General features: G+C 37.4%; 1 protein-coding gene across 1 annotated transcript in view; it reads left to right on the top strand.

Moving 5' to 3' along the window:
• Positions 1-1,754: 1,754 nt before the first annotated feature.
• otog (otogelin) overlaps positions 1,755-17,203 on the top strand; it is a 70,174-nt gene continuing 54,725 nt past the window's right edge. Inside the window, exons 1-11 of the mRNA XM_017303888.1 lie at positions 1,755-1,952; positions 2,120-2,177; positions 4,197-4,251; positions 7,679-10,013; positions 11,463-11,564; positions 12,514-12,671; positions 13,517-13,638; positions 13,713-13,921; positions 15,085-15,215; positions 15,335-15,441; positions 16,310-16,419. Coding sequence (XP_017159377.1) covers positions 1,871-1,952; positions 2,120-2,177; positions 4,197-4,251; positions 7,679-10,013; positions 11,463-11,564; positions 12,514-12,671; positions 13,517-13,638; positions 13,713-13,921; positions 15,085-15,215; positions 15,335-15,441; positions 16,310-16,419 — 3,469 coding nt within the window. The 5' untranslated portion in view covers positions 1,755-1,870. The remainder of the gene's footprint in view (positions 1,953-2,119; positions 2,178-4,196; positions 4,252-7,678; positions 10,014-11,462; positions 11,565-12,513; positions 12,672-13,516; positions 13,639-13,712; positions 13,922-15,084; positions 15,216-15,334; positions 15,442-16,309; positions 16,420-17,203) is intronic.

Below are 17,203 nucleotides of genomic sequence, written 5' to 3'. Positions count from 1 at the left end.
TTTCAAAGCTTCATGATTTTTTTTGTTGTTGATTTAAATGAAAGGTTTTTGGTTTTCATAAACTGAAATAACGTACTAGAAAATTTACATAAATATTAAGGATTTAGTGAAACAAGCTCTCGTTTTTACTGAAGTTACTTGTAAGTTTTGTTTTAATTCAAGAGGACTAAGATATTTACCATAGAAACTAGACAAAAATACTTGGTAATGTCTTTTTTGAAGTGCACTAATGTGTGTGAGTTCAGCAGCTTGTTTCAGTCTGAAAATTTGGATTTATTCATAAGTTTCAAATGCAGCTTTTTACTTTAGTCTGTAGAAATGCTAAGATATTAGCCGACGCATATGGAAGTAAATTAAGCCCAAATTTCCTGTACTAATGTAACTTTGCATAAATTGTAAAGCTGCACAGTGTGTTTTTTATTTTATTTTCTCGTTCCTCTGCAGCCTGGCTGCTCTCTACAGATCAACTTTCCGTTTATGAAATCAGATTCTTCCTGGTTTGGCCACACAAAGCATTTCGGGTCTCTGAGGCGTCAGTCCGGCCTTTTTACCCAGACCGGCTGACTGACGGACACAGGAAGTGTTTCCTCTGCCAAAAAACACGCTTTCACATGTAAATTCAGCTCTTTGACACTGGTGATATTACCACTCTGAAGTTTCTGTTGCTGATCATAAAAGTACAACATGTTAAGACAACATATTGGATAAGGGAAAAAAACTAAGAAATTTCTGAGCTTGAAAAGTCAAAGATTTGTAAAACAAAAACTCACATTTTGAGATTAATCTCAGAATTTTTCTAGAAAAAACTTGGAAACTTCTGAGCTTGAAAAGCAAAACGTTTTGATTTTTGAAATTGCAAATCTAAATATTATTCATGCAATTAGTAAATATCAGTTTTTGCTATAAAATTGATTTGGATTTACTCAACATTTGTAACATTTGTAAAATCAAATCATTTAAATGATTTAATTAATTTCTATTTAATATTTTTATTTGCACTTATTTAATTAAATAAATAGTTTTTACTTAAAGAGTGTTGCCATTCATGTGACGTTTTCATTTAACAACATATCAAATGGCCACTGGACGGCGCTGTCTTCTGCTCAAAGCGCAGCATGGTCATTTTGTGTCTAAAATTAAATAAAACAGATGATTTTTGAGAATAAATCTTTGTTTTTCTTACATCCAGGGTGTCCAAAATGCGGTCTGGATTACGGGCGGCCCAAACGGATCAAAATCCTCCAACTGTAACATTTTCAACTTCTTTTTTCTTTTACAAATTTACATTTTCTTTTAAAAAATAGGTACAAAAAATAGATTCCCATTTATAAATGACATTTTTTGCTTTCATCTATAATTTTGGTGACTAAAACCACAAACATTCACCTTCTTTTTCTGAAAAGCAAATCTTACTTCTCATTTAATCAACCCAAATAGTTCATAAACTTAGAGCCTGTTTTGCATGTACACAACTATTTTCTACAAATATCTGACCATTTTGTTAATTTTGATAACATTGTAATAGCTAAAATAATAATAATAATAATAATAATAATAATAATAATAATAATAATAATAATAATAATAGTAATACACACTAAAACTTTGTTTTAAGAAGTTACTTTTGAAAAAAGCACCATTTTTGTGGCCCTGCGTGCTGTCAAGTGAAAGGAGTTTTTTTCTGTCCGATAATGAGTGCAGGGCAGATTAGACTCCGCCTACCGGCGCATATTTTATGCTAATGAGCAGGTGCAGCGGTTCTTAAGGCGCGCGGCGGGCGGCCGGAGGATGAGCCGATGGAGCGCCGCGTGGAGTCCAGTCGGAGGGTTTTCACCAGGTGATCCCGACTGGTTCCCTGACCGGATCACGAATGGATCCCGATTTATTCACGCGCAGCTGGAAGAGGCCGCTTCACTCTTTAATAACTGTTTACGTCATCCTCATTTATCAAGGTGAGTCTCACGTGCAGCGACCGGAGATGATTTCAACACGCGGCTTCGTGTTTTCATTCTTATAACTTTTTTTACCTGGTCTTGTTTTACTTTCTTTTTTTTCTTTTTTTTACTATTTACTTTATGCATCGTTTGTGATTGTTATTACTATTTTTGTTTTATTTCAGCAAATCTTTCCAGAGGTGTTGAAAGATCAAACGATTCAAACTGGGATCCATTAAATAAGTGAGTTAATTAATATATGTATAATATGTATAAGCATTGCTTTTAAACAATGGGGAACACTAGTAAATCACTTTTAAAGAATAAAACGTATAAAACTAATATTGTAGGTAACATATGTTTGGATGTTTTTTTTTTCCTGTAACAATATTTGGAAGCTAAACGTTAGAAAAACAAAGATGGATTAAAAACAGGAAGTCTCACTTTGATGCAAAATGTATGTTTATGTTTGCGTCTGATGCATTTCTGGTTGCAACATGTTTTTTTCTGCATGTGTTGAAGTTACGCCCGGATATTTTTACTGAAGTAGGAGTAGTACTACAAAAGAAAAAATGCTTATTTTTCAAAAATATTACTCAAGTAAATGTAATTGAGTAAATGTAGCTAGTTACTACCAATGTCTTCATTTCAATATCTGATTTAGCCCAAAAAAAGATCTTAAATTGAATGTTTGTTTATCAATGGGAAATGGTTGTTAATGCAGTTATGTAATAAAGATAAGGCTGACATTTTTGATAAAAGTAACTGACCATCAATGTACATTTTATTGAAACAATTTGATGGTCACAGAAATACAGAAAATCCAGAAAGCTGAAATATTTGACCTTTAATAGTTGTTATTGTCATAAGCCAGGAATACCACAGGGATCTGTTCTTGGTCCATGTTTTTATTTACTTTGTGACATCAAACCTCAAATTTACTGACAGCCATTGGGGGAAAAAAGTAACATTATTTCTAAAATAAAAGTTATCTTGATGACGAATATCTAACTATGAAAACATTAACTGAAACTTAATTAAGTTTGACTTAAAACGAGCTGCTATTTCTTGCTAAAAAGTTCCTAGTTTTGACTTATTTCAAGCAAACTCAGATTTTCGCATGAGAAACTAGACAAAAAACGACATAAGATTTTGTGTTTTTGCAGTGTAATATGCAGCGTGACATTTGATATGGATGAAAAACCAGAGCCGCTGTTTGTTGATGCTTGTTGACAAATGTTGGTAATTAAAAAAAATGGAAGCATAAAGTGTACTCTTTCTTTTTGGTGTGTCGCATACTGCAAAAAAAATACAAAATCTTATAAACTATTGGTGTCTAGTTTCTAGCTCAAAGATCTTAGGAAACTTGAAAAAAGCTCAATTTTGGGTGATTTTAGTGATTAAAATGAAGAATATTTGGTCCAGATATCCAAGTACACATTTGAAATAAGAAAAAAAAAGATTCTTTAAGTAAATAATTCTGTAATATTGAAGAAAAAGTTCTAGTTCCACTGTCAGATTATATCACTAGTAAGATAGAGAAATGTCTAAGTGAAATAATCTGCCAATTAAACTGGTAATTTTTCTTCAATATTAAGAAACTATTTACTCAAAACAAGCTCCCGAAAAGTTACTTGTAAGATAGTTTGTCTTATTTCAAGCGTGTTCTAAGATATTTTCAATACAAACTAGACCAAAAACACTTAAGATTTTGTGTTTGTGTGCAAAATGGTATCAACAAAACTTTCAATTTAACCACTAAAACAACATCAAACAACCATTATATATTAATTTTATTGAAACAAAACTGATTGTTTAAAAATAGCAACATTGTCAGGTATCACACAGCAAAAACACAAAATCTTACCAAGTATTTTTGGTCTACTTTCTGGTGCAAATCTCTTAGAACACTTTAAAAAAGACAAAACTTACTTGTAAGTAACTTTTCTAGATGAGCTTGTTTTAAGTAAATAATTCCTTAATATTGATGAAAAAGTATTATAATTTATAAGTGCCAATCTCACTTGTAAGTTAGTTTTGTCCTATTTCAAGTATGCATAAAATGTTGTGTATTTTCAGTTTGTTAATTATGCACATTTTGAGTGTATCTGTGGTATTAGTTGTCTTGTTTTGCTGTTTGTTGCATGGTGGGGATGGTTCCTGGGTCGGTGGTGGGTTTCCACTGTCCAGTTGGGGGGGGATCGGTGAGTGAGTGCTTGGTCAGCAGGAACAAACGTCTCGTTGTTCTCTCTGTCCCTGCAGCGGGAGCAGCAGGATAAAGCATCAGAAATGGGACACCGCTTCCCAGGGAGGGCAGGTAGGCCGCCGCATTGATCAGTGATGCTGATGGAGCCGCTTGGAGCGGCGAACACACGGTCACAGATCACAGAGAAATCAGCACGGCTCGCATCTTCAGCGGCGAAACGCTCCTTCACTGCAAAAACACACCAACTACTTATGGTCTACGTCCTACTGCAAATATCTTACACTTTTTTAAGTCAATAATTTCTTAATATTGATGAAAAAGTGCTAGTTCCATTTCCAACATGGGAAAAATGTCTTGTTATAAGTGAAACTAGTACTTTTTACTTTTTACATCAACAACTTTCAGGCAAAATATAGGACAATAATTGATTAATATTGAGGAAAAAGTACAAATTCCTCTGGTGGATACTTTCACTTTTAACAAACTTTTTTCCCCCATGTTTTAAGTTAAATAATCTGCAGTTGAACTAATACTTTAAATAACTTAAAACAAGCTCACATTTCTTGCTGAAAAGTTACTTTCATAAGTTAGTTTTGTCTTGTTTCAAGGGTTCTCAGATATTTGTCCTAGAAACTAGACAAAAATCCTTGCTAACATTTTGTGTTTTTGCAGTGCAACATTCAATGACAGATGTGCTGTTGTAAATAGATCAGGTCCCGGACAATCAATCAATAAATCAACAATATACATCACAATAGACACATGATCGGTATCAATAGATAATAGATCTGGAAGGATATATTCACTGAACTCTGATCCAAGGTTGGTGGAATCACCTCACTCTCTCACTCCCTGGTTACTTAGCAACTCAATCATTCTTTGGTTACCTAGCAACCACCTGCTGAGTTAGCTTGCGCAGCAGCAGGTTAATGTTTCGCCACCATTCTTCATAACTGCTTAAAAAAAAACATTGTGGAGTGAAAACTGTGGATAAAACAGGAAAGGTAGCGACACCAGTTTGACAGTATTTCAGATATTTAAAACAAAAAAAATAATCAATAATTATCAATGCCGACAGAAACGCTTATATCGGGATACGTTTTCAGCCCTAAAATACACATAAAAATGCCAATCATGAACACTCGCCCAAGATTACACAATATTTAGAGGTCAAGGGTTACAAAAATATGTTTTTTCTATATTTGTTAAAACCATGGCGACAGTATAGTATGAGACGGATAACAAAAGATCAATCTGCTATCCATTCTCTCTAAGTAGTCTGAGTAATGTGCTGCTCCAGGTTATAAACAACCAATCAGAGGCAGGAGGAGGGTCTCAGCGCTGCCAATCAAGCTTGTGCATCCTACTTAATGTGCTAATGGCAGAAAAAAAACTTGTATGACGTGCTAACTAGCTTTAGCATTTGTGGTAGGCTATGTTGTAGGTAACCAGCTGTAGCTTAGCAAAGAGGCGCATGCACAAGCATGATTGACATTGTTAACACTTTTCTCCTGGCTCTGATTAGCTAATTCTGAATGAGTGTTGTATTTCAGCAGTTACTACTGGGAGCACTGGGAAGTTATTTCACTGGTAACATGGGAAAATGCCCAATTGTAAATGAAACTATCCAGTACCTGTTTCTTAGCAATATTAAGGAATTGCTTACCTGAAAAAGCTCCTATTTTTTCCTGAAAGTTCCTTGAAAGTTTAGATATAAAACATACAAATTTTATTAAATTGAGTTTTTTTCAGTATACCATAAAAAAATCTTCTCACGTTAAACTTGTAAAAGGTAGAAGCAGCTTTAAAATGTGCTCTCCTTTTATATTTAAATTAATTTTACATCAATACCCATCAAGGAAGTAAATAGAAGGAAACATGGAGGTGTCTAGAACTTTTTCACCAATATTAAGAAATTATTTACTTAAAACAAGCTCATATTTATTGAAGGAAAGTTACTTGTAAGTTAGTTTTATCTTATTTAAGATATTTGCATTATAATTAGACCAAAAATACTGTGTTGGATTTGGTGTTTTTTGCAGTGCAGTGACATTTGCTCCTCAGCGGTAGACATGTCGGCGTGTCCCAGCAGGAATATTCAGTAGCTGCTCTGTTGTCTCGCTCTTCCTCCGTCCGAGCCGCTATCTGGTCTCCCTTTTGTTGGGCCTCCCTTCGGTACCAGGAGGCGTGAGAATCCGGTCCAAGCCATGGGAGCTCCTTCATGAACAATGCAATTAGCAGCAAGGGGTCAGAGGTCAAAAGCTCATCTGGATCTCTGAGCCAAACTGTGTGTGTTCTGTTTCCTGATCTCTGATGCTGATCAGTGATTAATAATTCGTGGTCACGCTCCCACCGCGGCCGCCTGCCATCTGCTTTGTTCGTGCTCATCGAGATGAAAGCCTCGTTTTAGGGCTCAGGTATCGAGGGAGGCTCAAACTGTTGGAACAAGGCGATCAACGAAAACTGAAAATCTTTCCAAAACAAATCTGATGATGATTTAAATTCCAACTTTTGACAAATTTTATACCCAAGTATTGCTTCTGTATCCCTGGCAATTGTGAAAGAACGATTCCCCGCGACGGAAAACATCTCATGATTAGAAATTTCAGATGATCACACACCTGATTATTCGCCAAAATGGAGAGCGAGGCTCAGATGACCTGGATGAAAAAGAGAATAACAACAAAGGCTTCTCCTTCTTTTAATCCTTTTTTTCCCAGTCCTGCTTTTGTGTTGCTTTTATTCTTCAACATAATTCAAACAGGAACATTTTCCCAAATGCACATCTGTAATAAAGTAGACAAGCTATTTTAATCACCAGGCGGAAACAATTAATAAGATTAATCCATCATAGAAATGATTGTCAACTAACCTGGTAATTGATTAATTGTTAACTGAAGTGTACAGACTCCAGTTAACTTTAAAGGTTATTTAAAGTTACATTCAAATAACACTGCACATATATTTTTCTGTACTGTGATACTGTATTGTAAATGTCATTATAACAAATTTTGATGTACAATAAATTGTCCCACAAATTATTGTAATAAACGATAATATTGTTGTTTTGAGACCATTTTCAAGCAATATAATAATAATGACATTCTCAAAGATCAATAAACTTTAAATTAAAATGAACATTTAACATCGAAACTGGAAGACAATTTAAATGTACAAAATTAATAAAGTAACAGAAACAACAAATAAAATTAATTAAGAGGTATCTGTAAACAAAATTGTCCTGAAAGAAAGGTCTGGTTGAGACTAAAGCACCAGACTGAAAACTTTTATCATCCAGTTTCTGGTAGAAGGAGAAAAAAGAGAAATAATAAATCAGACAAATGGAAATTACTGAGCTTGTTTCAATTTCTTATTCTTATTGCGACAGGCCTAATGTGAATTATTCTGTGGGCCTTAATTTTAATGTGTTTTAGCCAACACTGTCCGCACAGTTCAACATTTTAAGAGCTAAAAGAAAAAAAAGAGTTTAATTGAAAGTTGCTTGAAACACTTAATGATTCAGTTTCTCTCCTTCTAGAACCTCCATTCAGCCACTTCTGCTTTAGAAACAAACACTTCAGCCTCCAGGCAATCACTGGTTAGCGGGACTGTTGCATCCAACCTGACGTCTGCCAGGATAGAGAGGACACAAAATGACTTGTGGAGACGAAGCGTTGACCAATCATCTGTACCGTTGATGAGTCAATCATCCTCAAGATCAACAGCTGGCAGCCAAGATGTGGAGAGCGATACAGAAAATAACCCCCATCCATCCCTTCAGTCAGTAACTGAGACTAGACTCCCAACCAGCGGTCAATTACCGGTCAGCACTACCTCACCTAATTGGTTACCAACTAAGACTGCAGATCTAAACCAATCCCAAACCAATCTGTCAACCAATCAACCACCAACAACTAGTCAGTCAATAAAAATCACTACACCATCCAAACAATCTTTGACTAAGAACGGACCATCAAACCAATTCCAGACAAGATCTGGTCTGCCTACTGCTGTGATTACACAGTACAACCAGTCAGACATTAGCCCAGTGCCACACAGTCAGCAAAGGTTGACAACAGCGTCAACAAGCCAAACAACTAACCCAGTCCAATCCCAAACCAACCCAATGACCAGCCAGTCCCAAGACATTGGACAAGCCAGTCAATTGAAACACACCACAGAGAATATCAATCACTCATCAAGCAGCACAGTTTCAGCTGGTCTGTCATCAACAACAACTCGAATCAGCCCTGTACCACCATTCAAACAACAGTCAACAGCAACATCAACCCACCAAGCGACAGAGACAACTAAGTCAGACGAAACCCAAACCGGTCTAGCTTCACGTTTCCAATCTCAAACAACCAGCCAGTCAACAATAAGTACTGGACTGACCAGTCAATCATCAAGCATAGCAATAGAAACTAGTAAGTCAGGTGACACCTCAACCAAGACTGTGAAAATCAACGTTGTCAACGTTGTGCCTTTAACACAAAACCCAACAACCACAACATCTATCAGTCAATCATCTACAGAAGCATCTAGCCATTCAGAAGTCAGCCCAGTAACAAAATCCAAACAACAATCAACAGCAACATCAACTAGCCAAACAACAGAGACAACTCAAGCCGATCTAGTTTCCCGTATCCAATCTCAAACAACCAGCCAGTCAACAGTAAGCATGGGGCTGACCAGTCAATCATCAAGCATATCATCAGAAACTAATAAATCAACAAGCAGCACAGCTACGACTGTGAAAACCAGCGAATCAGATGTCAACGTTGGGCCATTCACCAAAAACCCATCGACCACAACTTCTACCAGTCAATCAACTATAGAACCATCTAGCCCACTGTCAGCCACCAAAGTGACGTCCAAACCAACAACAATCACTGTTGCATCAATTAGTCAAACAAACCAACTGCCCACTAAAATGACACCACACAACAAAGGTGGACCACCCACCCAACCACCAGCCACCAAAACATCAGTCAGTCAATCTCCCATCACAACAACCCAAAACAACAAATCAGCAACTTCCAGAGAACCAGCAAATCAATTGTCAACCAACACCGCATCTGTCAACAAGGGAATAAGACCTACTGGACAAATGCCAAGCATTGCTTCATCAGAAAACCAGTCCCTAGATAAACTAACACAAACCACTCAGTCTTCAACCACATCGGTAATGTCCAAACCATCTAGAAGTATAGCACTAACCAAACCAACAGATCCCAAACAGTCCCAATTACAACACAGTACTACTGCACCAGTTCACCCTGCCAGAAAGACAAAACACCCCATCCAACAAGTAGAGAGTACAACATCAGCCAGGAAGTTGCCTGAAAAACAAGTACCTGCTAAAGCACCGTCCAGAAAATCATTATCTAAAAAGACAGGGTCAAACCATTCCCTGATAATCACAGCAAAATCTGGACAATCACTGGAAGGTACAGACCCCGTTAGCCAATCAGCAGTCAGTAAATCACCTCCCAGGCTCTCATATCCAGATGGCAGTACAACAAAATCAGCCCAACTGTCCTCCAGCCAAACATCACCGGGCCCCTCAGCTACTTCATCACGACCAACAAGCCAGTCTGATCTCACAACAACATTTTCTAGTCAATCTCCAGCTACTTCAACTCCAGCTGATCAATCAGTGACAAATTCAGTGGCTTTAGCAGACACATCTCACAACCGGATGTCGAATAATCAAACCCTGAATGGACCTTTACTGCTAAACCAACTGGCAACTGGTTCAACAACGGCAGGAAAACTGGTTGCCTTTTCACCAGATGATCGGCCGGTTAATGTCTCGCTGCTCACCAGGCAGGCAAAGGAGACCCTAAAGTCTTCAAAACGTAGAATACCAGGTAAGGTTTAAAAGAAAGAACGAATTAATGTTTTCCAAAGTGCCTGAACTGAACCAGTTTCACTGGTTTTCTTCAGACATTTTATCGTTTATCAGGTGTCTTTGATGCCAAATATGTTTATTAAATATTTGTTAAAACCATCTAACATGGCTATATATGAGACGAATAATCTGTGAAAAAATCAATATCCCCCACCTTCTTCCTGCCTTCTGAAGAAATGCAGAAGGCAGGGAGCTAAAAACAATCAATCAGAACCAGGAGAAGGGTCTTACCGCTGTCAATCAATCTGGTGTAGGCGTTGTTAAATGAGCTAATGGCGGAGAATCGTTATAGAAAAACCGCTTAGGTGCCATCATCAGTGGCCATGCTAACTAGCCTTAGCATTCATGACAGGCTCTGCTACCAGAGAGGAAGGTGGAGTAGAAGGAGCAGTGCCAAACAGAGGGTGATTAACAGCACTAAGACCCTCCTCCTTTCTCTGATTGGTTGTTTCTAGTTAGGACTGGGAGAACTGGGTGAAGGCAGAGGAGCTTGATTTTTTAAATAGATTATCTGTCTCATACTGTCAGGACTTAAAGACAGTTTAAAAAACATATAGAAAAGTAAAGTAAGTAGTTGTTTCCAACTTTTGTGGAAAATACAGATCGACTCATAAAGGTACATCATGCGTTTTCCATATTTAGGTTTTCAAACCAAAACAACTCCTAGCGACTTCCTACTATTTACTATTTATTTACTTTTTTTTTTCTTTTTTTACAGCCAAGTTTAAATATAAAGTTACTTAAAATATTTGGTTGTCAAAGAGCGTGTGGAAAGTCTCTCTGATTGGTTTGAGTTGATGCCTCAAAATGGCGAATCGCAGAAATGGATATCATCCCTTTTAACGACAAATGACACTGCCCCCTGCTGGTGATCAGGTAGAATGCAAGAGAAATGCAGTTCTCTTCAGTTCTCTTCATTTTGTTTTACTTTTCTCTTATTCTCCTTTAAAAAAATGTCAAAATTTTTTGAATACAGACGTTTATTGTCATTAATGTAATCAAACTGTTGCCAGTTTTATGGTTTCCGATGAAGCTCCATTTTAGTGTTTTATCTTTGTGAAGACTTTTCATTATTATTGAAAGACTCCCTGGTGTCAGTGAACAATTTATCTGAGTGATAGATCTGAGTGATATCCACCGTCCTTTTTACCATACATGTGCTTTTGTGCATGATGTGCTTGACTGGCCAGAGAAACCTAAAGCCCACCTAGCAGATGGTGCTAATGCAAGTTGAGGGGTTGGTGGTCAAATTAAGCAAATTATTAAAATAGGTAATCTGTTACTGCCACAGCACACATATTGCTGAATCTAGAATGTTGAAATAAAACGAAAGGAGAAATAATCCTCTTTAAATGTTTCTGTTCCAACTGGCTGGCTGGTAATTACTGGTTTTACTGGTTTCTCTCAGGGGAGCCGTGTGAGTATCCCTGCCTTAATGGAGGACAGTGCTATTTGACGGAGTCATGTGACTGCAGCTTGTTTCAGGCCACTGGACACAGATGTCAGACAGGTAACAACACAAAACGTATCCAAATTCACATAAATTGATCTTAAAACAGAAAGTTAGAGTCAGTTTGCTTTGCTTTCTCTTTTCTCCGTTTCATGGCAAATACTTTCATAAATCCCTCCGTCTAAACTCATACATTTAGCATATTTTCACTTTTCATAGCGTAAGAGCCACCTGACTTGAAATTAAAGCTGTTCATAGAGAGATCAGTTTTATGACATCATCAAAATGTCATCTGCGAAAGTGATTTTTCTCACTGCTCTGCTTTTGGGTCGTTGTCTTCAAAAATAATGTGGTAATATTAATGTTGAAAGAAAAGATTTACTTTTGTTTTGTTTTTAACATCAAATAGAAAGTAGATATATTTACAATAAAAAATGCAATAATTAACGCAAACAAGAATTAGTTGCACAAAATTATTTACAAACTTAGCATTGATGCATAAGCCACAATTTTTTGTAATCAGTTCAGTTTCCTTCTAATGGATATTAAATCTACTTATTTCAATTGAATTAATTTTTCCACATTAAAATTGTACAATATGGGAAGTTCCAATTGACCAATCAAAAACACAAACTTTTTCTAGAATTGATGCTAATGCTAACTTAAGCATCCAGAATGTCCTGACAACAAAAACTGAATCTTACCAAATATTTCTAGTCTAGTTTCTAGTGCAAATATCTTAATACACTATAAATTACACAAAACTAACTTACAAGTAATTTTCTAGCACAATATTGGAGTTTACTTTAAGTAAATACTTTTTAAAGGTTTGTCAGCAAACAGGAATGATGTGTTATTGACCTATTTGTGTTCAGCAGCCATCACTAAAATACTTTGGTTAATCTATTCCCGTTTTTCAGTCTAGAAAATCCTTAAACTCGTGCGTCGTGTTTTAATGATTGTAATAATTTCAACAGATATTTTCATTATTTTCTCGTTGCTTGCCCAGTCCCAAATCTCGGCTTTGAGAGGGAGATGACCTGCAGGACGTGGGGTCAGTACAACTTTGAGACCTTTGACGGTCTCTACTTCCACTTCCCTGGCCGATGCACGTACACGCTGCTGCGGGACTGCGAGGAAACCACCCAGGCCAGCATTGTTGTCCAGGTTGGTTCACACTAAACAAATCCTCACGACTTTGAGAAGCTCAGAAGTTTCTCTATCTGGTTCGTTACCCTCTTAGTATCAATCCCAGCCTGAGGAAAGTTTGTTCTTAAGTTGATTCAAAGGATAATTAGAATCAATTACCTTTAAATACTGCAATTTCCCAGAATGCCTTGAAAGTACCTGGAACAGACGAGGGCTTTGTTTCCATGAAAACGCAGGGGATACTTTATCTCTGCCTGGGAAAACCAAAACACGCATTTTGATTACTGATTGATTTTTTTTTTCAATCACAATTTTATCACAACCAAGAACATGATGGCAAAACTTTAGATTCTATTTTCTTCCAGGTAAACAAACCAATACTTTTCAGTGAAGGACATAAAATTACAAACTGCTTAAAAATCAGGTTCCATCTTAAAACGGTGCATTTTTCAAAATCCTTCAAATTTGTTTTAGTCTCTACAAGTTATGTTTTGCTGTAAACTAAATATTTAGCTTGCTAACTAAATATTTAGTTTTGAGCTAAATCTTTAGTTTGAAGTTAAATATTTACCTTGTAAACTAAATGTTTAGCTTGGTAACTAAATATTTAGTTAGCTATTTAGTGTTGTCAGGGGATCCTGTGCTTAGTTGAAGATGGCCATGTAAAAAACAGAAAATTAAGTTTGGTTTTAAACCGAACATTTCAATGGCTCTGTGCACAGCACTGCTTACTGCTATTGTTTAACGGAGTACTAGGATGGTGTTTAGTTTTTTAAATAATGCTTGCAGCAGCTTTGCAGTAGTTTCTAAAGCCAACCTGTTGGCCTTTAGACGTTTACGTTCCCGGATTTGGACATTTGCAGGTCCACAATGACCCAAACTGCGACTCGGCTCCCTACGCCTGTCAGCGGTCCGTTAGCCTCTTCCTGCCCTGGGACGGCGAGATACGACTCCACGCCACCAGCGTTACCTTCAAAGGTCAAAGGTTAGAGATCTACCAGTGCTTGCTGTCCGTGTGCTTCACTTTACATCTTCATGTATGAAAATCTCTCTGTTTAGTCTGCAGCTTCCTCATCACATCCATGAGCTGCATCTGGAGCAGATTTCCCAGTATGTGCTGGTGACACAGCAGCAGGGCTTCACACTGGCCTGGGAGGGGCGGAGCGGATCGGTCTACATTAAACTCAGCCCGGAGTTCGTGGGCCGGACCTGCGGCCTGTGCGGAAACTTCAATGCAGACATTCAGGACGACCTGAAGACGAGCTACGGTAAATAAAAACCTAAAGCTGACTGATTTTGTTTCCTTGAAAAGGTAAGGATAGATCCAATCATTCTTAGATAATGAAAATGTAGTTTAATTTACGGCGTCTTGTCACCTGAAATATAAATAAGCTGCTGCTGGCCACGCCCCCCAACTCAACGCTTACACTTGCATGTGAAAATGGCTGCAAACAGATGCTCAATTCTACAACTGTACATCTTTTAAAAGCAGAAGTTCAGCCTCCTGTGCAACCAACAAAAATGCGGCAAGTGGTTTTGGTTTCTGGAGGGTTAGTCAACAACAAAACACTTTGTCTTTTCCAGCAGCCATTGTACAGCGGTAAAACCAGATGACCAAATGAGCTGGAGCTCAGCTCAGGTTGCTAGGTAACGGTGCAGTGCCCGTTGAATGTGATTCGTTGAAAGATTTTGAAATGACAAATTTTCCAGACACTAAAAATCATTATGGGGGACCTATTGTGCAAAATTCCCTTTTTGCATGTTTTTGTTCTTCCAACTGTTTCTAAAAACAGTTAAAGCGATTAAACCACCAAGTCGTTATAAACTAATGTTTTTTGGAGTCTGGAAAACAAGCCGTTCAAAAAACCTCCGGGATGTTATCTCACAAATCAGCAGACACTGCTCTGTTACCTAGCAACCCAGATGGAACTCCAGCACGTTTGGTCAGCTGGTTTTACTGCTGTGTCCCCTGTACAATGGCTGCTGGAAAAAAATAAGTGTTTGGTTGTTGATTTACAATCCAGAAACCACCTGCTACATTATTGTTGGTTGTGCAGGAGGCTCTACTTCTGCTTTTCAAAGACCTACGGTTGTATAATTGTGCATCTCTTTACAGCCAATTTAACATGCGACTGCAGAGGTTGAGTTGGGGTCGTGGTCAGCAGCAGGTTATTTTGATTTAAAGTGACAGAGGCCATAAATTAGACAAACGTTTCATCATCTAAGAATGACTTTGTGTAAAAAAAAAATAAAAAAATTTATAGACCTATCCTAACCTGTTTAAGGAAGCATAACAGGTCACTTTTAACTTGTTGCCAAAACAAATGTATATATATATATGTTTTAAGTGCTTGGGCTGCTTTTAGAAGTATAAAAACACGTAAAAAGTGAGCTGGCTCACAGTCAGGCTGAGTGTTTTCCTGCCGCTCAGGTGTGCTGACTCCAGACGTAGAGATGTTTGGGAACAGCTGGATGGAGATGGAACCCCACCAGGACCCATGTCCCCATGTTCCCTCTGCGTTCCCGTCGCCCTGCGCTGGCGCTGAAACTCAAATCCTCCTGGTGAGACGGGAAAAGAAGGATGAATAATTCCCACATCCAACCCTGAAACAAAGTAAAGCCTGATGTATTTTACAGTTTTGTCTGGAGAAGCTTTTCTGTTTGGCTTGTTTTGGCTGCAGAAAGTGGAGGAAGTGTGTGCGGCGCTGCTGGACCCGCCTTTCCAGAGCTGCCATGACTTTGTGAGTCCGCTGTCCTACATGGCCAGCTGCTCCAACGACCTCTGCATGTAAGAACAACCGGTCGCAATCTCTACTGCTGAAAGAGACTGCAATTATTTTTATTTTATCCTCCTGGAAACACAAGGCTTTGACTAGACCACAGGGGTCCACAATTTTTGTCACAAGGGCCAAAAATCATCAAGAATAATAAGGAGAAATAAAATACTGTGATTTTTTTATCTTTTATTTTACCAGTTTGACGATTTTTAAATTAAAATTAAATAATAGAGCATTTTTCTGTCAATTCTGAGAAATAAAAACAAGATTTAGGTCATTTTAATTAAAAAGTATTTAGCTATTTAATTAAAATGAGTTTAGTTTGATAAATTCATTAAAAGCATCAAGACCTTTAATCTATATTCAAGAATTATTAACTTAAATCAAGCCGCTATATCTTGCTGAAAAGTATAAGTTATTGTTTTTCTTGTTTCAAGTGTACAAAGACATTTGTACTAAAAAGTAGACCAAAAATAGATGGTAGGGTTTTATATTGCTGCAGTTTGGTGTTTATAATAGATAAGAAGAAATGGAGACTCTGGAATGATTTCACTCCTTTAAAAAATATGTGGATTAAACTTAAAGCTGCATTTTTTTCAATTTTACAATTAAATTTTTGAACTTTTTGTCATTTTTTACAAGGATCTGACCTGGGGAATGCCTGTTTGTGTTATATTTGCACCCATTTGTGTGTTTTTGAAATTGATTCAGCCCCAGTAATCTGCTCCACACACTCAGTGATTTGTCTTTTTGTTTACGGCAGCGCAGGCTTTGGGTTGTAATTTTGAGTCGGACCAGCCCAGTGAACCAGGGTTGTGTAACCACACCTCTCCTGGCTCCGCTCGAACAGTCCTTTTCTGTCTTTTCACTCCGTTGAAGGTCGGGTCCCAGCGGCGATGTGGTATGCCAGGTGTTCAGCGAATACGCTCGAGCCTGCGCCCATGCTGACCACCCACTGCACAACTGGAGGCAGCGCATTCCTCAGTGTGGTACGCTTTCACTCGCATTTAGTCAAGAAACAACCAAACTCTACTAATCATGCTCTGATGTGCAGCTTTGTAGCTGGCAAGATTTGATTTTCTGTCAAAATTACCAACCATTTGGGGCGGGTAATATGCAGAGTGTGAGTTAAGCGGCTGCCTAGAGCCCCCCCACACCACCAGAGGGCCCCCAAGAGCATCAAACTAGCATGACAAAAACATATATATATTTACAATAACATTGAATAATAAAACTAGATGCTATTACATCTAGTAAACAGTTGTACTTGTTGCATGAATAATTGTTAATTTCTTCCTGTTAATGGCTGTTGGGGAAATATAAGATATCAAACTTGTTTTCTTGTTAATTGTAAATTAAGTGTTTATCAGCTGATGTTACTTTCAAATACCACGATAAATGTCAGTTTATTATTATTGAACTAACAACGACATTAAGAGCGATTTACTATTTGTTTTTTGTAGGTAACTTTGGTTATGGCTGTGACTACATGACACAACAATCATATCTCAACAAATATTACTCTTGAAAAAATAACAATCAATCAAATTTTATTTGTATAGCACATTTCAGCAGCAAGCCATTTCAAAGTGCTTTACATGATTAAAATAGAAACAGCATGTGACATTGAATAAACAGTGAGAAAGAGAAAGAGATTTAAAGATAAAAACATTAAAACCCGCACCCCTTTTAGGACTTCAGTTAAACGTCGTTTAACTGGGCTTAAACCTCAGAGTTTTAGTTAAAACGCTGTTTAACAAGGGTACTCAAAAC

Source organism: Poecilia reticulata, linkage group LG3 (genome assembly GCF_000633615.1).
Source record: "Poecilia reticulata strain Guanapo linkage group LG3, Guppy_female_1.0+MT, whole genome shotgun sequence".
In the NCBI taxonomy this organism is placed as follows: domain Eukaryota; kingdom Metazoa; phylum Chordata; class Actinopteri; order Cyprinodontiformes; family Poeciliidae; genus Poecilia; species Poecilia reticulata.
This window is presented reverse-complemented; position numbering and strand designations above follow the sequence as displayed.